The 23,599-nt window shown below is 40.1% G+C and overlaps 1 protein-coding gene across 1 annotated transcript in view; it reads right to left on the bottom strand.

The window, feature by feature from the left end:
• Window positions 1–255: 255 nt before the first annotated feature.
• INPP5F (inositol polyphosphate-5-phosphatase F) overlaps window positions 256–23,599 on the bottom strand; it is a 37,383-nt gene continuing 14,039 nt past the window's right edge. Inside the window, exons 3-20 of the mRNA XM_005520796.3 lie at window positions 18,456–18,592; window positions 17,646–17,774; window positions 16,895–17,062; window positions 16,547–16,603; window positions 15,099–15,297; window positions 13,157–13,336; window positions 12,706–12,773; window positions 12,141–12,265; window positions 10,729–10,806; window positions 9,891–10,011; window positions 7,862–7,990; window positions 6,253–6,370; window positions 5,545–5,743; window positions 4,592–4,663; window positions 4,425–4,498; window positions 3,103–3,231; window positions 2,277–2,364; window positions 256–1,802 (exon numbers count right to left, since the gene is read on the bottom strand). Of these exons, the coding sequence (XP_005520853.2) occupies window positions 668–1,802; window positions 2,277–2,364; window positions 3,103–3,231; window positions 4,425–4,498; window positions 4,592–4,663; window positions 5,545–5,743; window positions 6,253–6,370; window positions 7,862–7,990; window positions 9,891–10,011; window positions 10,729–10,806; window positions 12,141–12,265; window positions 12,706–12,773; window positions 13,157–13,336; window positions 15,099–15,297; window positions 16,547–16,603; window positions 16,895–17,062; window positions 17,646–17,774; window positions 18,456–18,592 (3,206 nt within the window). The 3' untranslated portion in view covers window positions 256–667. The remainder of the gene's footprint in view (window positions 1,803–2,276; window positions 2,365–3,102; window positions 3,232–4,424; window positions 4,499–4,591; window positions 4,664–5,544; window positions 5,744–6,252; window positions 6,371–7,861; window positions 7,991–9,890; window positions 10,012–10,728; window positions 10,807–12,140; window positions 12,266–12,705; window positions 12,774–13,156; window positions 13,337–15,098; window positions 15,298–16,546; window positions 16,604–16,894; window positions 17,063–17,645; window positions 17,775–18,455; window positions 18,593–23,599) is intronic.

Below are 23,599 nucleotides of genomic sequence, written 5' to 3'. Positions count from 1 at the left end.
AAACAAGTGAGGAAAAAAACAGTCTACAGAAGAAATTTGCAATGCAGGATTGTGGGTATTTCAGATTGGGTCTTTAAGCTTTATCTATAATGAAAGTGTCCCAGGATTTCTGGAAAGAAAAAGAAATCTTACTTTCTGGTTAACATACTTAAATTCAAGAAAAACACATCGGTTCTCACTGTAGAGGCACAATTCATAGAGAGCTGCATCTAGAACTTCAATGAAAACAAGTAAAAATACTAGTCCAAAAATAAATAAAATGTAATTTACCGGTACTTTATTTTGCTGGTGTAGTGCAAGGTAAGTAAGGTCAGAGAAGTGCAGTATCATCTTTTGAGTATAAATACTTTCTACAGAATTCAGAAGAGCTACAAAATTAGTCTCAAAAAAATAACTGTGCAACACATCTAAGATAGACAGCATGCTTATTGAATCCCAGTGTCTAAGCTACCTGTTTAAATATGGTTTTTACAGATTCCATCTCACCTGCCTGAGGGAATTCTGAAGCTTGGTCAGAAATGAATTCATTTGCATCTCCCACTGCCTGTAAACAAGTTACCAGTTATCAATGCCAGTATCCAGTAGCAGGTCATGCCACAGTAGTCCTGATGTCATCGTGTTATTTTATTAGAAGCCACAGCTGGAAGAACACTTCCCAAATGAGCAACTAGATCTGAATTATTCGTGTCTGGCATTGCGTAAACATTTCTCTCAGTTCTTTTTGTTTGATTTCATTTAAAGCTTCTGGTTCTGCAGGGCTCTTTTGGACCTTTGCCACAGCAAAATTAATCCCTTGAGTCAATCCTGCCTGGGTGATGTTGGCAACCTGGACCATGGAGCTGCGGATTTTAGCGAAGGGAGACACGGCCCTGCTGCTGCTGCCGTCGGCGGGGGAAGGAGTGGTGTGGAGTCCTGTCTCGTGGTTCCCAGACACAGATCCCGGGCTTCTGTGCCATTTACTGAAGTCAGGACCACCGACAGCCAAGAGCTGAGGATTTGGCTCAGAGGACTGAACGTCCAGCTTTGATGGCCTGGAAGGAATGTCTGCAACAGCTTCAGCCTTAGGTTCTGCCTCCTTGGCCGCGCTCCTGCTGGTTTGGGTCAGCGCGTGACGGGGCTCTTGGGAAGCAGCCTCAGGCTCCGTGACATCGCAGCCCTTGCTCCGGGCATCCTGCACGAAGCGCTGGCAGTACACATCCACGGGCTTCGCCAACTCCAGCTCGGCGCTGTCGGCGGAAGGCATGGCAACGTCCTCGCAGTCGGAGCGGCCGGCCGGGCAGTCCTGGCCCTCGGCCGGCACGGGAATGCTGATGCTCATGTCCGTGCTGCTGATGGACTGCGAGCGGCTGCCCAGCCGCGGGGCCGAGGCGATGATGCCGCAGCTGGGCAGCACGTAGTCTGTGGGGCCGATGTTCTCCAGGGAATCCGTCAGCTGCGCGTCCTCATCCGATTTGGAATTGGTCAGGAAGTCGTCGGAGTGGAACGAGTCGTTGTCTGAGGCTTCTGTGTCGGAGTCACTGGGGGCTTTCGGATCTACCCCTGGGTTCTCCAGAGTTTCAAGGCTGCTGTCTGACTTCCAAAGGTTCACTTTCAAATTTGGCTTTAAAAAATTGACTTTCACTTCAGGTTTGGCAAAGTTGCCCAGCTTCCGCAGGTTGCTGATGTTTACATTGGATTTGGTTTGTTTCACCTTTTGATTGAGGGAGGAGAACTTGCTCAGTAAATAATTCTTGCCTTGGGCCAGGGACCCTCTGTTCTGAGACCGAATGCCAATGATGTCTTCGTGAGGTTTGCTGCTCCTCCTAAAAGAGGAAAAAAGATCTTAAATGTGCAATCAAAGCACCAAGTATTCACTGTGTTCCAGTCTATCTCCGTAACAGAGATGGACATTTTAGTTCCTAAGTTACCCTTTCCTTACATAAATAATAAATTTAATCCTTTTTTTACATAATAATATTGTACCCATATAGGCTAATCAAGCTCAAATCAACAAAAACAAAGGAAGGGTGATACAGAACAGTAGCCAAACAAGGGGAACAGGCAGTTTCCACAGGCACTTTAGTACTTGATGAAAAAGGATTTGAATTCTCCATTTTTTTTAACCCTGACTTTGTGTATGCTGTACTCAGTAGCCAGTTTTAGCAAATATTCAGTCTGCAATACCTGTAAAAAAGAACAAGGATTTTTTGCTACACTTTCTACTTAGCTGGGAGAAACAGCTGAGTTGAGAGCAGGGAAGGTGGGATACAGAAGGTTCACATCATTTAGGTACTCACCTCTCCAGCTTCTTCTCAATAATGGGCACATCCATTCCCATTGCTTGCTTTGTGATTCTCAGCATTTCTGCAATGCACTGAAGAGTGTCTGAAATCCAAGCAGCAGCCTGGTCAGATCCTTAAAAACACCCTTAAAAGCCCATATTCCACAATCTACAAAGAAACAGGTCTAATTTTAACATAATTAAGTTTGTTTGGTTTTACTGCTTTTTTTTTTCTTTCATCCCACAGAGCAGTTTGTGCCCTACAAGCCGCAATTCTGATTTAAAGCCTACAAACCAAACCTGAAGAATAAACTCTCCTTCAGCCCTAAATACTCAGAATTAAGCAAAACACTGCCACACTGCCTCATTTGGGGGAAGAGAAGCAATTTTATTTATTCTAATCCTTGTTGACAAAACTCAGTGCTCTAGGTATGAAGTGATATTTTTTCCCTTGTTAGTGTCCATTTAATCTAGTTAAACAACAAGCAAGAACTTTTCCAGACATTGATTTCACTAAAGAAATCAATTTCTTTAACTCTTTAGGAGGTAATTTTAACTTCATTTTCTAAGTTTTGGGAGCAGTAAAGGAACAGAGAAATTACTCTAGTTCTAGAAAGATGTTTTGCTTTAAGGCTGTATCTGAAACTTATCTTTCTTTCTATTAAAACAGTAACAGTTGAGTGTTTTTTTCAAATTGCTTTTGCACTTCACAGAACTAGATTTCACTGGAGTGATTCCTGAAGAAGGATAAATTTTAAGAGCAATGGAGCGAGTGTTTTTCAGAGAAACACTGATACCCTGAATACAATTCTACGTCTAAAATTTTTACATAGGATACAAACCTTTTCCATCTTCTTCTGGGCTGCGAACCACAGCCCTGAGAGTGTGAAAATATCCACTCATTTCTTTGTATTTGTAATGCAGCCTCATGCAAGAGAACTTGGGTTTGCCAAAGAGAGTAGGCTCAGGCCCTGAGAGAGAAACCAGCAGAAATCTTTAGAAATCTTTACAAACACTGAAGAGATACTGCAGAGCCTGCACCTAAGGGTGTGTAAGTGCTGACAGGTTTTTTAAGCCTAAAAGGCTTCATGTTTTCATTAGAGCAGGACAGACACTTTAAATAAAGATTTTCACATTAACTAAACAATCAATAACTTATAAAAAACAATTAGACTCTCTGTATGTCTATTACAATCCAGCCTGGTGGTTTATTGCAGATCACCCTTTGAAACAGAAGGGAAAAAAAAACCAGTTTTACACTTTTTACATCCTGTGGGTTTTTTAGGGAATGCTCCTGGAAGGATTAAAGGCAAAGCTAATATTTTTATCAAGAGGATGTAAATGAAATTTACTTCAACTCTTCCGTGCACTGCATAATCTAGAACATTAAATGAGGTGTGGCTGTAGATGTTTCACTCTGTTCTATACCTCAGGATACAAATCTCCACAATACACAAGTGAGGGAGACCTTTCCCCTGAACTCTTAGAAATTGCACAGACACAGTGAAAGTTACAGCCAGGAGTTGATGAAATCACTGTGTGTTGTGTAATGGAGGGTTAAACTCCATCAGGAGGCCACACACACTCCCTTCTCTCCAACTGGATCACCTTTTTTATGATTCAAACACATCCCATCTTTGATGTTTCTAGAAGAAAATGCTGGATTTAGCCTGCAGATATTTCATCCTACAGCAAATAAGTTAAATTAGCATAACAAGGTGCTTTTGTAATAGCATGATTGTTATCAGCCTTTGAGAGAGAAGTTTTACAAAGCTATGAAACGGATCTAAAGTACAATTCTGAGCCAGTTGCTGTGTTTGGATCAAAGGAGGAGAATACTGAATGCACAAACGCATGACTCATTACAGAAGTTGACAAAATTGTTACTGCCATTTGATAAATAATGAAATCTGTTTGGATGACTCCATGGTTCTTTTAGGAGTTTGAAAGAGGGAAAATTTTAGAACCCTTCTCATGATCAAAGCTTCCATTTCCAGCAGTAGGAAGAGCCTGGCATCTGTTACCAGCCATTTCTAGGTGGGCTGCCCAGGGTATGTGCCACACTTCAAGGACTACTGCTCCAATACATTTGTAGGGAGCTTTGATAAGTGCTCAAGCCATTGTTAAGAACATTCAAAAAAAGACACAGTGACTGTTTCCTTACCTATTTCTATTTTTTCCAGAGCTTCAAGACTTAACCTTTGGTATTGATTCACTTTGTCGATTTCATCATCGTAACTAGAAAAAAGAAATGGAATTTAGTGCTTCCTACTAATCTAAAGCAAAGCTACTAAAATAAACTACACATAGTAAGGGAAAGTGGTAACTTACTAGGCCACATAGTATGCAGAATTTGAAAGTAAAAGCAGCACATCCACATCCCTATGAGTGGCATCGATGAGACTGAAGGGAAGAAAAATAAATACAGGGGAGAAGGTTTTATTTGCAGAGCTGTTACCCATGCCCATTGTGTTCTGGGGACAATCTTTAAATGCTGAACACAAGTACAAGAAGTTTCAATCACTGTGTGTTACCAAATGGATCCTTGTAAGCAACATTCTCTCTCAAACCTGAAGTTACCTAACAGCTCAAATACGTCAGTAGAAGGTCCAAAAATAAATAGAAAGCCCACAAACTATTAAAAATGCTACCAGAGAAATGGAAAAATACCTCAGACTCAGTGAGGGCGATGAGTCTGTGCCCTGAATAGCTGTCATAACAACCTGCTCAGCTATTTTTAGATGCTGAAGTTTAACCTGCAGGAGATCTAAGCACTATTTTTCTCTTGCAAGCTCCTGAACTCTGAACTTGGTAAGGAATGAAGTTCAGGGTTTATGCCCATTACTTTCCATGAACAGAAATCCAGACTGTCCAACTGCTGACTCATTCCCCAAGGATTCAATCTGATCAGTCAAGTTACACTTTCCCTGTAAAGCAGGAAGGAACAATTCCTCAAGCACTCCCTTTTAACCACCCATAGTTCTCCAAGTTCTCTTCATGGTTCCTACCATATTTTGGCAGTATTAACCAAATGCATCCATTTCCAGATGATGTCTCAAAGGTAATTCCAGCATGCACCATTTCTATGGCACTTTGGGAAAAGAACATGTTTAGAGGACTTTTCCATTTACAACTACAAGTATTCAAACCCTTCAAGCACTCTTGTCCTTCTACAGAACTGTCCACTTGCTTTCTGTTCACACATCAGCTATCAAAACCTTTTAACATCAGCAGTAATTAACAGAGGTGTCAGAGCAGCAGCTGATTAACTTTGTTCAACAAACCTTGGATCACAGTCAATGAGTGCCCAACCTCCATGGAATTTTTCATCATCTGGCAAGAGCAGTTTCATGTAACTCTGCAGCAGCTGGCTGATCAGTTCCTGGTGGCTCCTCAGGTTCTCCTTGTGCAGGGCTTCGTGCTCCTTCTCTTTTGTAAATATGGAGTACAGGTCCTCTGTCACAGGGATACCCTGCATCAAATCTAAATAAAGCCCAGAAAATATCAAGCAAGAAACAATTAAAAGTGATACATGGCAAGAGTTTGGAAATTCCTTCCAAATGTTGCATCTCAATGATGCTCTTGGTACTCTTTCTGAAGAGAATGTTGCCTGTAACTGAGAACTCAGAAGGTATAACCCTACTTTCAGTGAAAAACAAGAATTCCTCATGATTTTAAGAGACACTTGCTACATAAATTTAACTTTCTCTTAAAAAAAAAAAAAGGGGAAGAAATGCTACAAGGCATTTAATGCTAAAATGAAGTTGGGGCAAACTCTCCAGTGAGTCATACTGTATGCAATCCCTCTGAATTGAGTGTTGCTTAAATTTCAAAGTGACTGTTCCTTAAAATGTCCAGTACAGACATGTAACCAACTCATGGTGCTTTCAAGCAACAGGAAAAAAAAAAATCAGTCAGAAAGATGAAACAAATATGATTTCATAATCTTTTCTAAACACCACAGCACAGCTTGGCTGAAATTGTGCTCTTACCTATGACTGCTTGCCTGTAAGCATCCCTGAAACGATTCAGGTAGTATCTGTTTGCAGAGTTCACTCCATCCTTCATCACCCCTGCCAGCTTTCTTTCACCAGTCCTTGTGAAGTCACCCTGTCACACACAACATCCAAATCATGCACACATCAAACTTTGGAGCAGCAGGCTCAGCTCAAAGGATTTAGCACTTTTAAAGTCAGAACTGAATAGATGGCTCTAACTCAGGAATTATCTTCAAGGAACTATTTCATATAGAAGTTGAAAATACTGATTTTTTTTTAAAAGAGCATCTGCTGGCATTGACTCTGCAGAGAATCCTGTGCTTTTGACAGGCTTAGAGTTTCAATAGGAAATTCCAACAGAAAAAAATCTGGGCACATAAGCCAACTAACATTGAAGCAGGACTTTCAGTACATCAATCACTGTGATGCTTCAATACCTCCAAAAGAAAAATTCCCTTTATTTTTTGGCCTTTAATGTAAAAGGAACACTACTGGAATAGAGAAGACTGAAGCTTGAAATGGTTTTCATCTCATTGCTTTTGCTACCAAAACAAGACAAACATAACATACTGGCGGAAAGCAGCACATAGCCTCACAACCTCAGAAACAAAAGAAACTTTCTAGGCCATGGAAGGCTTAGAATTTGAATAAAAAGCTGTTCCGGTAGTTACACTTTTCATTAGAGAATTCTATTTTCAGAGACACTCTGAACACTGGCACAGAACATTTCTAAAAACCACATCAACTCCTATGAAGAATATTTCAAGTGTGTTTCACTTTCAAATTAAAATAAATACCACAATTAAAAATAATTAATTCATTAAATTCACGAACTCCAACAGTGAATGGAGAAATCCTCCAGCAGAAGACCTGAAAATTTAGATCTGTAAATTGAGGTCTGCACTTCAGATTTAAAGAGTAAAGAATGAAAACAAGCATGTCAGGCTTTTTTTTATATATATTTTTTAAAATATTAATGCAATCAACTAATCAAAGCTAAGTAGAGATATTTAAAGACAGATTTAAGTGTTAAGTGTTTCCACCACAATGATTTTTCTTATGCCAAATGCAAATACTACTAAAATTTATTCCACCAGTTACAGACAGCAAACAACTCAAATTCTGTGACTTTTCAAAGCAGTAGAAGTACAGAGCAAGGAGTTTCATCCTTGATCTTGGTAGACAAGAGTTCATTACAACTAACTGAGAAGAGTCTTTAGAAAATACAGCTAATTAATACCACTCTACTTCCTACATGGCCCAATCTCCAGAACTTTAGAGTATTTTTTAAGTATTGTAACTGCTTACAAGTACTATAACCATGATAAAATATAAATGGATGTAATAATGATTATATCTCTCAAACTCTTGGCTCTGCTGTGCTTTGTCCCCAGGCATGAAGAGAACAGAATGCAGGGAGCACTCAACTCTTCGATTCGCACCGAGTGCGACACTCAACATCCTTCCACTGCAAAGCCTCATCTCTCCAGAACAAAACTCCACAGGACACTTGGTGAAATCCTAAATATCCCAGGGTTTTCCAGTGCACACGAGCCCTGTAACACCAGACATTCCTGAAGGCAGGTGAGGCTCTCCCCCTTACCTTCAGGGCTGCCGTGCCCGCGTACTGCCGGCTGATGGCATCGCCGTTGTTGGCCCACATGATCTGGTAGATCCTGTTGCATTTCACTGGCAGAGGCTGCTCTGGTGGCATCACACCCAGTTTTTTGAGCTGGAATTTGACACATGTATTAATTCAGTGCCCAAAGTAAAAGTCATTCTCGGTATCAGAGCTTGGTAAAGTAAATGGAAATGCTTGCCAAGTGTTTTATTGTATGATAGGGGAAAGGAAGCCATTGTGCTGATTTGTCAGGTTAAATTAATGAATTGGTGGTTTATTACTAAACATCATATCATTGGAGGCAGCAGTAGCATTAATTATGGATGTGAAGTCAATCATCAAAAAAATTAGCTAAAGGATAACAAGTCACTGCAGATTCTCAAGGGACAGGATATTTTTCAATAGACAACCATCAAAAAACCAGACATCACAATTTAAAAAAAAACAAGTTAATATGTCTTCTATTGCAAAGGCAGTCGTGACCTCAAGGGCTTGAAAACAAAAATAACTTTTTCTGTTGGTTTATTATTAGTGCCTGCACATTTTGGACAGTTACTGTTTGTCACTGATACTAGAGTAAGATATCTCCCTCTTAGAACACCCAGTCCTTCGGTTTTCCCCAGATAAGCCTTGGGCCAGGCATTGTACACACACTGAATGAGCAGAGCAGCACATGCATAACTGCAGTGCAGTCACTAAATAATAGGGATAACTTGGAAGAAATCAAAGGAAAACTTCAATTTACAACTGAAACCAAATGCTCAAGCACTCTTTTCAAGTTAGATGAAAATTAACACAAAGCTGCTTATTAACTTTGAAAGCCCTGAGAAAGCAGGTCCAGTGGTTCCAAGGAAGAGAAGTGGGCGGTGCATGTAACCCTCAGCCCTTCACTCCATGCCACTGACCCTGCAATGCCCAGGGCATTTCTCAGCCAAGAATTGATTCCCAAGTACTTCAGCTCCAGGATAAGAATGATGCAGCACATCACAAGCTCACACTTCAGCAATGATTAGTGAAGCCTCTTCACAACAATCTGTAAAACTCTTCTTTTTGAAAGAATTGCCTTGGAACTCAAGAGTTCCCCTAGATAGAACTCCTATTCTAAAATAATGACTCTGTAATAAGGATTGCTGTTCCCTCCCCTTGTCCTCAGTACTGCTAGATCAAGAGCTGTAACAGATCACAAAGAACTGCCAGGTACAATGGCCAGATCCATTCACATTCCACCCTAATGAAGGACCCACTGCATCCTTTCTCCTTCACTTTAACATAATCAGGTTTGCTCATCTCACCCAAAATGAGCAAATCTGGGGCTTTGATGTTTCAGTTACAGCACATTAAGTCTGCGTTAGGTCGGTAGCAGTGCTGTGTCAGTGGAGTCTTCACAAGGGAAGAGAGTCGCCACTGAGCTTCTAGAAAGCAAGTGAGGGCCAGAGCAAAGAGGAAAACTAAAGGAAAGTACTCTCAGTCTGCTTGGAAATCCCTCCTCTGTACAGGGAGAACTACTCCACAGCACAACAGCCACAGCAATCAGGGCTATTTACTTCATTAATTAATTATTCCTCTACACACAGAAGGGACAATTAATCTCCCTACTTGCTGTATCACAGACTTTCACTTCAAAGCACCTAAAATAGCATCCAATTTGTTAGATTTTAGTCCTTTAACATAATTTCAGTGACAGATTTGGGAGGCAAAGTGTCTACTTTCTAAACTCTGTATTCCTACATAACCTAAACTGAAATTACTAAATCCAAAAACAATCCTCTCAAAGCTGTGGACAGTCAGTCCTTTCTGAAGGACAACAGAAGGAGGCATCACTGTTCCATCATGAAATCAAGTTTTGCATTTGTATATATTATTCATCTCAGCTTTGTGGCTCTTTAAGTATTTTGCAAAGATTTTTTCACAGAGGTCAGTTTACCATTTCTCAAACACACAGATTTCTCTGAGAACAACAATTAAGGTGTGAGGCACTCAGTACTTGACAGAGCCCCTCGTTTTTACATGCCTGCTGCTCCATGACCACTCTGGCAATAGCAGCCTGCACAACGTTGGTCCGATCCAGGCAGTCCATGCAGTTAACACGGAAAATTCCCTCCTGTTTACAGATCACTCCAGCTTGGTCAACCCTTTCAACAGGAAGAGAAGAAAAGCACACTGAGACACTTAAAACCCAGTGTAATTCATCAGCATCTATAAACAGTAGAACATTTTACACGTGGAGCACTGTTTAGGGTTGCGCTCTCATCTCAGCCATGCCCCACAGTGAATTAACTCATTTTGTTCCAACTTATCCTCCCCTTTAATCTAGGCTGGATATCAGACATAAATCCTACTGAGGCCACAAACTTGAGATGCAGTCAGACGCTGAATTCAACTCATGCATACATAATGCAAGCTTTCAAGGGCAGAGGCATTTAATTTCAAGAACAGAGAAGCCAATGATAATGACAGCAATACAGAACAATATAGAGCAATTGACTGAGGCTGCAGCCACACTTGTTACCCAAATGTATGAACTTTAATCAGTTCAAACTAAAGGTCAAACATGTCTGCTTGCTGTCAACAGTAAGGCTGCCATTCTAGGGTTTGTGGGTCAAACACAGAGTGTTTCACATTAAATGTGAGTGACCCTAAAAGTGTGAAATGCAGCAAACCACACCTGGGAATTTTTGCTGTTACATGGGTGGAACAGCAACACTTCAGAAGACAAAAACTGACAAGCTGGACACCAGAAGAGAAATATAAAACATACTGGTTTGGAGAAATTAAGACCTCTGAATCTCTATTCTTTGTTGATGTTTTCCTCTACTAATGTTCCCTACTAAAAACAGTTAAGTACCTACCAGCACCACTTCATGTCAAGAATAATATCATGAATGGCATCAGTCAGTGTTTGAACATTTTCAAACTTCATTCCTCGGCTGAAACACAGAATTTCACAAAAGTTTGTTGGAACTAGAGAAGTGACTTTACTTAACAACTTTATCTTATTTGTAATGTTAACAAAGACGGTGTTTTGGTTAAATGAGAGAGACAAGCATTCCCTCCTACAGTGAGCTTTGAACAGGAGCCAATATTCAGAACTATTTTGCAGTACAGCTCAACATCCAAATCCAAGGCAAGAGGTTAAAAGATCACTAAAATCTCAAGACTTTGCATTTTTTTAATGCTGCTTCCATTAGGAAAAATAAGTGTGCAGCTATTCAGGCGTGTGCAACATTCTGTTCTCATTTTAGCCTCAAGAAAAGTAACTACTGTAGATTTGGAACTGGGATGGTGAGTCCTGCTTTGCCTGTGATTGCACAGAGAAAACCACCTATAAACACATCACCTCCTCCTCCCCTACCCCAGAGGGTTATTTTTCAGGATTGCTCTCAATTCACTCCTGCTCACACTGCAGAAACAGTCCAGGTCACTAGAGCTGTTTGTAGGAGAAAAGTGAACGAAGGAAAACAAAAATTCCTCTAAATAGAAGATTAATTATCAAATCAATCCAGGGTGCCAACAGTCCTAGAGAACTCTCAAAGGCCAATAACACTGTTCTGAGAGGGGTTTCCCTTCCCACCATCCCCCCACTGACAATATCTACTAATGCCATAGTCAGACAGTAATGCTCTCCCAGGCCAGCTGCAATCCCTAGATTAAGTTTGGAAGTGAAGATTAAACCAGTTTAGACCCCACACTGATGCAGCCTGCTTGAGGGGAGCAGGAGAAATTCATGCCTGTGACAGATGACATGCTTGGGCATGTGAGCACTGCTCTAGAGCATGGCAGCATCAGAGGGCAGTCATGAAAACAGCAACTACTCACACCAGATTAAGATAAAACCCGTGTATCTTATATTGAAATAACAGCATCAGGGTCCTGGAGAAACCCATCATGTCTTTATAGAAACAAGCAAGAGAAACAGAAGTAGAGAATTAAAAACAAAATGCTACATAGCTTGAAAAAGCAGGTCAGCCACAGCTTTACATTCATGGCATGTTTAAGGAAACTCTTAAAATGTGTCACAATTAAGCTTTGCCCAATAAGTAAATGCAAATTTAACAGGTCAGGGACACAACATCACAAACAGCAGTGCTTGGTTACCCAAACTTTAAGTTTTATAGTGCTTTAGTTTAAAACCTCTACTCTTGTTTGAAAGAACAGTGTTTCATGCAGAAGTAGAAATAATAATGAGTTTTCTCCTCCTTTATACTTGCCTTCCATGCCAATAAAAAAAGATGCAAAGTGACATTTTTAAAAGGTTTCTTACCAGTGCTCATGGAAGTCAAATGAAACATAAGTCAGATTTGCATTGTTGTAGAGAAGAACTTGTTTAAGGTAAGCATCTCCAATAATCTTCTCTCTGCCTGTCTGATCCACCAAGTTAATAATAACCTGTTCAAAAGTTTAATTATTTAACACTCATCATCTCCTACAACTTGCTTAGATTTACACAATGCAATAACAAATTGCTCAACAGTTAAAGATTTGTAGCAATCTTGCTGAAGTTACAATCTTTGATAAATTGTACTCGAGACAAATAAGCTCCAACAGCTCCCTACCTACACAAATTTAAATAGAGAGAAGCCCTGAATGCACAGGACAGGTAACCAGAAATAGGGTTTACATATTTCCATAAGTTATTCCTAGGTTTTACTAGTTACTTACAAGGATATTCAAAAAACCTAAAGTAAAATGCTATTTATCTATCAACCTGCCAATTGTCAACAAGCTTCTGAAAAATCCCATAACACATCACCGAGAAAAACAACCTAAAAACATTAACCTTCAGCCTCTGCATTTTCATGAGATTACTGCTGTCATGTAGCACTCACCTGCTTTTTGTAATTTTTCAGCTGTTCTTCAAAGTGTGCACGAAAACAGGACACGGTTTCATTTTCACCTACAAGGCAGAGCAGTGTTAGACAGAAACAGCCTGTTCAGCATTAAGTCCTGTTTGATGTATTAAATCATGCCCAAATTTGTACTCTAAAAAAAACCAAGATACCTTAGCTTAAAGATAACAATACATTGTACAAAATTACTTTCAAAGGTCTTTCATTAATTTGCTCAGCTTCAACATTGCTGTTATAGTCTAGTGTAAAGCAAACATGTTCTTGAATTTTGCTGCATTTTGCTTTTTGTGCAGAGGAGATGGGACAAAAATTTAACTTTTAATAAGTCTGCTTCATCCTTCTACATATGCACCACATCCACATTAACACCTCTTCCAAAAGAAGACTTCCAGGGGACCCTGATTTTTAGGTTTTTCACCCAAATACTTACTCTTGTCCAGCCGGGGCCGTGGGTTATACCTGTATCCGACTTGGCTCCAGAAAACAGGCACAGAGCCTCGTGTTTGGATGTAGGAAAGGGTGTGATTATGGACATGGATCAGTTGCTCTGTCTCAACATAATTTGCTACATTTCCATTTTTATCAACACCTCTCCGCTTATACCGCATTCCTAGGGGGAATGAGAATGGTCAAGTCATACCTAAGTATTTGCCTTAAACATAAATAATTTCTGTTGCTCTTTTTGACCATGCTAACCCAAGCCAACAGTTCTAGCCCAAATCCATCATCAACAGTAGAAGTCACTCCTATCCTAGTTTATTCCTCTAAAGTTATTTTGGCTATGTGGATAAAGTTTATTTACTGATATACTATGAGCAGCAGAACATAAGCTGACAGGACAGGGCAGTTTAAAGTCAGAAACACCTCTGGTGCATCTAAAAAGACTCATTTCTTCCTGTTCTGTCACATTTAGCACAAAGTTTTACTTTAGAGCTCAATATTTTCCATGAACTTAAAGGCCACTTCTACTGACAGAGGCTCCACAGTGATCCCAAGCAGCCCAAGAGGATTTGCTTGTTCCACAAAACAAAAGCCTCCCCCTCCTTGTTCTAACTTGTATAACTAATTCTGCACATTAAGAAGAGAATGCTCCTCTGACTACAGTTTTATGCCTACCCAGCTCTGAGCTGCTCATTAAACAGAAATGTGTTTGCATATCCTTGCCTCAAAGGAGAGTACATCATTACTTCAGAAAGGATGTGGGCAGTAGCAAAGGACAGGGAAGGAGTAGGAGAGTTGGAAAAATATTCAAGGTCATGGAAATTCAGTTTCAAGTTCTGAAGTAGCACTGAACCAAAGTTTTGAGATTAGCCTTGCACAGAAGGGAAGAGGTTAAAGTAGGCAAGGGAAAGGAAAGTAAAATACCTATAACAGGGGCCTTAATAGAGAAATTGTCACAGCAGCCTTCCATCAGACAGGGAAAAAATTTTATACAGTTTATGCTCTGGACTAAAAATCAGATGAGCAAAGTGATATTAATACTAAGAAGAAATCAATATGAAATTTTCCTTCTAGAATTCAGTTGCTGTATCTGTGTAACAATTTAGTATGGAAATGGCAGATTGCAAACTAGGTACTACTCTGAAACCCTCAAATATTTACCCCAAGTTGTTCTGACAAACCATTTTCCTCAGAACTGAATTAAATGCATCCAAGTGAGCTGTGGTACAAAGGCACAGTCCTAAAGCAGGGTAAGCTCAACAGGTTATTTTCTGGGTTTTTTGACATGTTAAAAACCCAATGGTGTAAGAAAGGAATAGGAGATGGAGAGTGTCTTCATAAAAATCGGACAGATGGAAAAGCTCGGAGTTGAATAGGATTTATTAAGCTGTAAAGTGATTCAATCTTTCTGAGACCCTAAGGGCAGGGAACAATTTCTGTTTCTTGCTACTCTAAGTCAAATAAGGTACAAGACCGAAGCATGGTCACATTTCACACCTTGCCCCTAATAAACATCTCCCGGGACAGAGGCATGCACACACGTGGCTTTTCAAGCCTCTTCAGCTGCTGCCAAAGCCCCCAAAGGCCTCTGAAAATCTAACTCCCATCCAAGCCTACCGAAATACATCAGCACAGAGCTATAAGCAAGGTCCTAATCAGGGGGATCTGTGCAAAAACAGAACTCTGCCTCAGGAATGCGACCTCCAAGGATGCACTCAGTGCTCCTGAGCAGGCAGTGAAGCTCCCCAAGTGACAGCTGTACAGCACTGAAGGCACTGCAGCCTCTCCTCTCCCTCCTCCCAGCAGGGAGGGCAGCAGGGCAGACTCTGCCAGGGGCTGGCCATCTGCTGGGCAGCTCAGCACTGTCCAGTTTTCCCATCCCTGTCCAGGGCTCAGAAACAAGCCCAGCAGCTCCAAGTGCGTTTCCCTACCAGCTCTGTGCCGACTCCGGCGCGAGATAAGCGCCACCAGGAACGTCGGGTGAACATCATCTACACAAGATGATTCCTGAGGAGGAGTTTCAGGACTGCTCTTGTCATCATCAGAAGATTCATTATAGTTTACTACAAGTTCTTCAATTTGCACAAATCCTTGAATGATGGGGATAATCCAGAAGTCCACTTCAGCATTCTGAAGGATACAATAAACATTTACTTTCCTGTTGGTCCAACATTACCTATAATTATTTCTGCCATTCCTCATGGTTGTAAAACAGTTGCTTCACATGCTTTGCATGCTTTAAATTTTGCAATATCCTTATTTCTGAAAGAGACACCAGCATTTTTCCTCCATCAGTCAGAGGCATTTAAATCAGGAGGAAGAAAGAAAGCAATTTTTGGATCTAGTTTCTGCTTTAAAGCAGTTTTAAAACCTCTGTGTGGACACATACTGTATCACATTTGTACAGGAAGGTAGATGTTAGCCTGTTTTCAGCAATATATAACAGTATGAAACTTGATATGGGCTACAACACAACATGAACACAACTGGTTCATGGCTCAGCACTCTAAAACATCGATTTCTTAAACAAAATCAAGAACCAAATTCCCCGCTAAGTCAAGGTTATCAATTTATATCTTTTAACATGGAATATATAACTCATTAAACTCCTGGATTACACACAACTTTTCACAAAGGACATAGGTTTACCCTGCTGTGGCTCCATAACCATTTATGTATCATTATCAATGGAAGAGGAGCAGGGCATAAGGTAAGATGCCTCCTGTCAACCCAAAAGAAAATTAGACTTGGCCTAAACTGGCATACAGAAGTTAACAGCTTATAGATCAAGCTTGTCCTTGATCTACAAGGTTAATTTAAAATAGTGGAAGGTCATATTTAAGAGAGTTGCTGCTTCTTTATGTGTTTATTAGCCAGGAAAATGTTTTATTTCCTCTGAACAGATGTTCAGAACAACTGTTTCTACACAGATCAGCTACTGTGCTCAAGGAGACAAAACACTATCCTCCACTACGGAGGATAAAATCTTATCTCAGGGAAGCTTTGGAATTCAGAGGTTATTTATTTTCTGGCTCCTCCTTACTATCAAGTTCAGCTCTGTTCAGGGATAATCCATTTCACATAAAAATACAACTCCAATTTACCTTCAGAAACCAACACAAACATATCACACCAAGTTGTTCTACATTGCTTTACTGTAATAAATGTTTTAATTCAGCTGAGATTCACTCCTTAGCAATGACCACAGGCTGGCTGGAGGAAGGCAGAGCCAGCTGCTCAGCTACACAAGGCACAGCCCTGATCCTGATCCTGTCTGCCAAGCAGGTTTGTAATCAAACACCTACGAGGCCTTAAGCAAAGATTTCAACTAAAAAACTAAAGAATGGTTCTCGTAATACACATTAGAAATAAGACTCACATCAATGCTGATGAGATCTTCAATCATGTGCTTGTTCCAAAAGAATCTGTCATCCACCTGTTTAGAAGACAAAAGGGCAGGTTTTGCAGTTTTACCAGGCAGGTTTGGCAGTATCGGTGGGAAGGACCGCAGTGTCCATCAGTTTATTCACGACACCTGTACAGACAGGTCAGTGCTTTCAACAAAACACTTCGGGTCATGCTGCCGCAGGCTTTTGTTTCCTTGCACCTGAGCTGGTTACAGGACAAGGTGTTCAGCTGCTGTAAAATGTGGCCAGCCAGGTTTGGACCATGACCATTATTGGACAGCTCGTGCCCCAGGTGGAAGAAACAAACACAAAACACTCACTTTTCGCCACAGGGGTAGGTTGGTTTTCTCACACGCGCTCTGCCTCTGCACAGAATTTGTCAGGTCATAGCTCAGGCTGTAGTAAAAGGAGTCTGAATCCATGAACATTTTGAACAACTCCTCCAATAATCTCTTCTCCAGTCTCTCTTTCTCTTTGCTTTCTCTAATCTGAAAGAAAAAAACTGGCTCTCATGTCTTTCTCTGGGAGCAAAAAAGACTCCAGACATATTTTCCATCTCTAACCTTGGAGGACAAACACTTCCCCAGTGATGAGCAGGACCTTAAAACTCCCAGCAGAGATGAACAAAAGAGACAGCAGCCACAGAAACATAATTCTAATTTTAATAAATATTGTTTTGACTCCCTAATCCAAGCCATTATTGTGTCAAAAGCAGTTAGATGAGATTGTATGGCATTCTCTGAGGAACCAGACACCAAATTTTGTGTCCAATTCTAAATGATAAGAGATACTTATGCAAAGCAATTTCTAGAAGTTTAGAACCTCACTAGAAGCTAATCCTGGTAAAAAAGAACTCTATTAGCAATCCTGCCAAAATTATGTAACTACGAAATGAAAAAAATTACAGAAGAGCCACAGCTAAATAATCAAAAAAATTAAACTGGGCAAAAACAACAGTTTCATCTTATGCAGTTTTTTAAGGTCTTTGTGTTCTATTTGATCATCCATCAAAACCTTTGAATTATAAACTCAACATTTTAGAGCAAGAAAGGAAACAGCAGAAAACTTTACCTTCTTTTTATTTGGAGCAGACACATTAGATTTAATTTGAGTAAGAGTCTTCAGCAGGAATTTTGTGTCATCTGGGGACTGTGTTATCTTCTCTGGCTTGTTTATCCCAAAATGGTGCTTTTTACAAAGCTAAAATAATGACAATGAATTAAAGCCAACATTTAAATATTTTTTAAAAAGTTCAAAGAAAACTGAAAGTCTACAAAAGCAAGATTTTGATGTCCACAAACCTAAGGGAAATACTGAAATAGAGGGGGAACATGCAAGTTTCCATCTATAGCCTAATTCTCACTCTTCTATGAAAGGCATTTTCTCCTGTGATTGTGAGAATATCTGCCTCAATTTGACATGACTTGAGTATCCAGACCCACCCCAGCTTCCCACCCAAATTAAATTAGCACTATTAATTTTTACTTTTCTTCCTTTATCCATTCTCTTTTGGGAAAAAAAAAAAAGCAACACTTTAAGTAAGGATTTCCCTTCAAACCAAATTATAGAATTAAGATTCCAAAATGGGATGAAAGCAAGAGAATCCATTAAAAATACAATTTCTCCTGATTCAGTAAACCTTATTCTTGTGTGGTATTCCCAGTGATCTTTATGAAATGTAGGTATTATTTTGTTGCAACTTCCCTCCCCAGCAAAACTTGTGATTTCTGTTTAAAAGATATTTTTTATCAAAAAACAATACTTAAAAAGCACAAAATATTTAAGATGTTTGCTAATACCAGGAAAAAGAGGTAAGAGGCATTTGACTTTTATTTCACTAAGCAGGAGGGGGACAGTCAGAGTTCCCTGGGATGGCCATACCTCCAATTCCAGATCCTGAGGTTCTGCCTCAGAAAGTGGAATCACCGCAATCTTTGTTATTTTGCAAACCTCGTGATCGCCTGGAAGTTTGCCAATCAATGCTTTCTGACGAATTAAAAGCAGCCACCATGGTAAATCTGGGAAAAAAAAAAGATCAGTAGATGCTTTTATTTGTCTTGTCAGGAATTTATTTTGATTAGTGTGCCAGAAACCATTTGACTAGAAGAATCCAGTGAATGATTTGTTATTGTTGTGTTTTGTTATTATGCATTGCAATAAAATAAAATAAAACTAAGAAAAAAAACTTTAAAGTATTTATTCAGTGTGTAATAGCATGAGGAGATTAACTATTTCACATTAAAGTTAACCCTGCTTCACCTATAACAATTAACAATCTCTAGGATGATACAGATTCCCATTGATGGCAGCAGAATTTGAGAACAGCTGGAGCTCAGACAGCTAATTAAGAATTTCCCTCTATCTCCTGTCATTACCAAACAGCAAACAAGACAGACACAGGTAACACCTGATTACAAGATTCATGAGAGAAGGAACCTGATGAGCAAACATGGACTGCGCCATAAAGCAGTTTACACATGTTTAGGGGCTCATGACATCATTCCCGAAGAGCGTAAAGTGGTGGAGAAATTCGTGAGATAAAAATTAATGAAGATATTGGTGGCAGGTGCATTCCATGCACACATCCAGCCTACAGCACTTGCAGCTGTAGCACCCACACTTTAAAGAGACAGGGCAACAGAGCAAACATTCCCACTGACTGCTGAAGGGTGCCTGGACATTCCCAGATTTCAATCCCTTGGCAAAAGCAGGAGTTGCACAATGGGCTTTTAGGGGTCAAAAGCAAAAGTTCTGTTAAGGGAGATGGAAAAGGCAGAGAAAGTCCTAGAGACAAACATGCACACTCACTACTTCTCCCAGCTAAGAAGCAGCCAGCTGAGTTCAACTGAAAAGGTGATATAACGACATAAAAAGCCTGCTGTGATAGATTTAAATATGCTCCCACACTTGTGATGGCAGAATGTGTCAAGTATTGTGCCTCTGAATACGATACACAGCCTTTGAAAAGTCTATTTAGCAGCTCTATAGCAAATACAAACTCCTTTCTCCTTGCTCAGTAAATTCTCAACAGTATTTTATCCTCTGAATGCTTAAGAAAAACACAGAAAACCCCAGCAGATTCTTTCATCTAAACAGGAATAGTCACTGCCAACAGACAACTGTGTGCTGTGACACTCCACTCCTGCCTTTGATTCTGCATTACTGCCTTTAAAAAAAGAGGTATGTTTATGTTGGGTATTAAGAAGCCTTTAAAAAATTCAGATCCCCATAACTACAGACATGCTGTGAGAGCCAGAGGGTGCCTCCCAAAGAGGCAGGAGGGGAAGGGGAATGAAGACATGCACCACTTCTTTAATATACATGGTCCTGTAAAGGGAGTCCTGTGCTGTCCTGGACACTGCAGCAGACCCTAATCTCTGCAGGATCAGAGACACCTCAGGTCAGGAGGGATCTCAAGGTGTCACCCTGATGGAGAAGAGTCAGCCCTGAGGCTGGAGCAGGTTACTCCAAGCTGTCACACAAGCACAATCTCCTAAAACTGGTCAAAGGATACCAAATCAGGAGAGAAGAGTGACAGCAAGTGCCATTTAGTGATCCTCACTGAGCAGCAGGTGCTGGAGCAGCTCTTCTGTGCAGGTGCAGGGAACATCCCTTGGAGAACACCTGCCTTTGCCCCCAGCATCCCATCTAGAGCCATGGAGAAAAGGAAACTGAGAAAAATGGTATTTTATGTAACAATGAGAAGACCAACGAACAGGTTAAAAAAATCCTTTTGCAAAGGAGAAATTGAAATGCTGCCAAACCTGCCAGCAACACATAAAGATGCCTATCAGTTCATCTGAAAAGGTCTGCCCTTTCTATGTTGATTTCTAGTAGGAAAAGCCAGCAGTCTCTAAAAAGCCAGAGCAACCCAAGCTTTCAAAAGAGGGCAGATATTCCTGCTGGGCAGCCCTATAATCACATCTATTCCCACCTGCAGAAGGTTGGCCACACAATTTACTCCTAGGAGATCACCACTGTATGTCAAACAACAAAACACATTCTTCTAAGAAAGGTGACCATCTAGAGCTTCAGTGAATTCATCAATAGGGTTCTACTGGAGATTAGGATATGGTAAAGGTATTTCTGAACAGACATGACATAGTAAAAATCTGGAAAAGGCAAAATCTCTGCCCAGTCTTCCCCCTAACTTTATGAACAAATTCTGGTAGCTGGAAACAGGAACTTAAGAGCTTAATACAGACAAGTGAGTTGAGTATCCTTTTGTCATTTTTGAAAATGCACTGAAATGTCATCTTGGTGTACATTGCAAAACTCTTTGTATTATAGCCAGAGCCACAGAACATTGAAAGAAAACAGGAATTGCCCAGCAGATCAAAAGAAAACAGTCAGGAAGTAATTATGCAGATAAAGTATGCCCTGAAGTAAAAGCTCCAACAATAGCCATAAAAGCAGCATATTATAATAGCCAGCAATATCTAAATAACTGAATCCCTAAATATAGAGAACTTGCTTCTGCAGTCAGAAGGAAAAAAGCAGTTCCACAAATTAGTTATTGCCTGCTCAACACGTGAGGCATGGTGTGCACTGCAGAACAGGACAGCTGGATGCCACTCCAGAAAAGTGCACGTTTCAAGTCATCTCTCAGGATATAATGTTCATTTTTAGTGTTTTATGAACTATGGCAGAGCAGATGGCAACAACTAGTCTGAAGTACTGCATCTAAAGGAAGCTTTTACCTCTCATTCCTCACTAAAATGGAAATTTACTCCTTTGTTGTTTCAACACTGTCAGCACAACATTGCTGTTTTTCTCTAACACTTCCCCAACAATCTAGCATTTACTTTCCCCCAAATGCTTTAGCAGTAACTTTTCATAAACTGTACATGTAAACTGTACAAATGCTGCTTTCTGCAAGTATTTTGATTTTAGCCAAGAAATTCTACGCTACCAATTTCATACTTTTTGTTACTTGAATAATTTGAAAGCTGGCTGCATGCAAAAAGAATGCTTTGGGTTGTTGACTGTATGAAATTCAGTTATATTTCAACAGAGACTTCAGATGCTGAACAGCCTGTAGTTTCTATCAAGATTCAGAGGCATGCTAACAAAAAAAAGCTGGGGGTAAGGAAGGAAGAACTTCCTTCCATTTCCCTCCTGTTTACAGAGTCTGTGGAATCTTGCCAGCAGCATTTAACCTGGGTCTTAATTAACCAGCACTGGAAGAACACTCCAAATGAATCCAGGGCACAGGGGTGTGCTTTGACCAAGAAACAGAAGAACCCATGGTAGAAATGATTGTGTTACGTGGCAGTTGCTGGAACTGGTTAAGAAATCCAGCTTTGGTTATATTCAGATATACTGGACAACAAAATTGAATTCTATAAAGGAGATACTTTATGCAAGAGATGTGTTTGTTTCTATATGGGAAGATTATGCAAAGAGAATCTTAATTGTGCATCTTACCAAGAAAACGTGCAGTCATCTCTTGTAGTAACACATCCATGATACCTAAACCCCCTTTCCTTTTACTCCCATTGTTATTCTGCATTTTCTCATAAGTTGTTTTGGGATGGGCCAGAAAATGGTAAGCAATTATATTCTTACATTCTGATAGTCAACCAATGTTTTATTGTTTGGGTTGGAGTTCCCCACACACACAAAAAAAAATAAAGTATCTGTATGTTTAAGAAAATTCACTTTGGGGAAGAACAAAACATTGCTTTAAATAGATCTGAATCTCGAATGTGAGTGTACGGTTATGTTCAGAGGTGCAAATGGCCCCCTCATGTCAAAAATTCCTTGAAGAATTAAAAAATAAACCATGTAATATTGGCTAGCTGGTTTCTATGAGATGGCTTCCCTGTCACAGCAGCTTTCCTACAAATTCTCCTGCATGAGGCAAGCAATAAAACCAGCAAGATTAAAAGTAAATTAAAACCCATCCCTAGTTACAGCTCATTGGCAAAGGCATTCCACTGCTAAATTACAGACAGTCCATGACTGATTACAGGGACATTTCAAGGTCATCTTAGACAATTCCAGAATTCTTGCAATAACCAAATCTTTCAAGAACATATGAGGATCTATGTCCAAGACATTGGAGTGCATATAGGCTTTGTGATAGCTCTAGAGCACCCTGGTAGCAACTCTAATACTTAAAAAAGCATTTGAAGTTTCCAGCACTTGTGTGTGCTAAAGATTTTAAAAATCTCTTTTCAACAATAGCTGGTAACAAGGCTCTGAGCAGGACAAATTCACCAAATGAGCTTCAAATTAAGTTCTCTGATTCTCATACCCCAGGGGCAGGGGAGAAGAAATCAGAGCAGCAAGTCCTCCTGCTGCAGGTCAGGCATTTCACCCAGCTCCTGCAGTACAGTTCTCCTGCTGAGCCTGGACAGAATGGTCCAGCAATGTTAAATATTTATACAACTGCTGATAAAGTTTCCAGGTGACAAAGATTGATACAAGAATAAGTAATGAAGACAGGTTACTGTTACAGACTGCTAGATGATTCAACCTGAGGATAACATCAAGCTACGTTTGAATATAATCAAGCAGGAGTTTAAGTGAATCAAGGATCAAGTGAAAACAGCAGGTTTGAGGAGACCTATGTAAGACACCTCAGTCAGCCCAAGCCTGATGGATGACACTCATCAGGAAATGACAGCAAATCCAAGGAGTTCTCAAAAGAAAAGTAAGGATAAATAGCTGGAGGCTATCTTTCTTCAGACATTTAATAGTAGAAAACAAAACCCCATTTATAGGATAGTTGCATCACTAAATACCAGAATATCTACAATAAAAAGAAAGGATGAACAGTTTGTGATGGTGTCATCTGAACAAGGCAGAGACAAAAGGAAACACTTCCAGTGACCTAAGCATCAACTGAGTGGAATGCCTGGATGAGCTTAATTGATTCAGTAGCTCTATAGGACACATGGAAAGAAGAGATATCAGGCTTATTACCTGATAATCTTAATTTACCTGACAAGAGCAAGCTGACACCTGTTGAAGTGTCACACTCTGGGGAAAGTTTCAACTCGGATTTCATAAGCAGAGGA

This window comes from Pseudopodoces humilis, chromosome 9 (genome assembly GCF_049639895.1).
Source record: "Pseudopodoces humilis isolate 2021_Gansu_Grassland_sample_001 chromosome 9, ASM4963989v1, whole genome shotgun sequence".
In the NCBI taxonomy this organism is placed as follows: domain Eukaryota; kingdom Metazoa; phylum Chordata; class Aves; order Passeriformes; family Paridae; genus Pseudopodoces; species Pseudopodoces humilis.
Note: the sequence above shows the minus strand (reverse complement) of the source record. Positions and strands in the feature narration are given on the sequence as shown.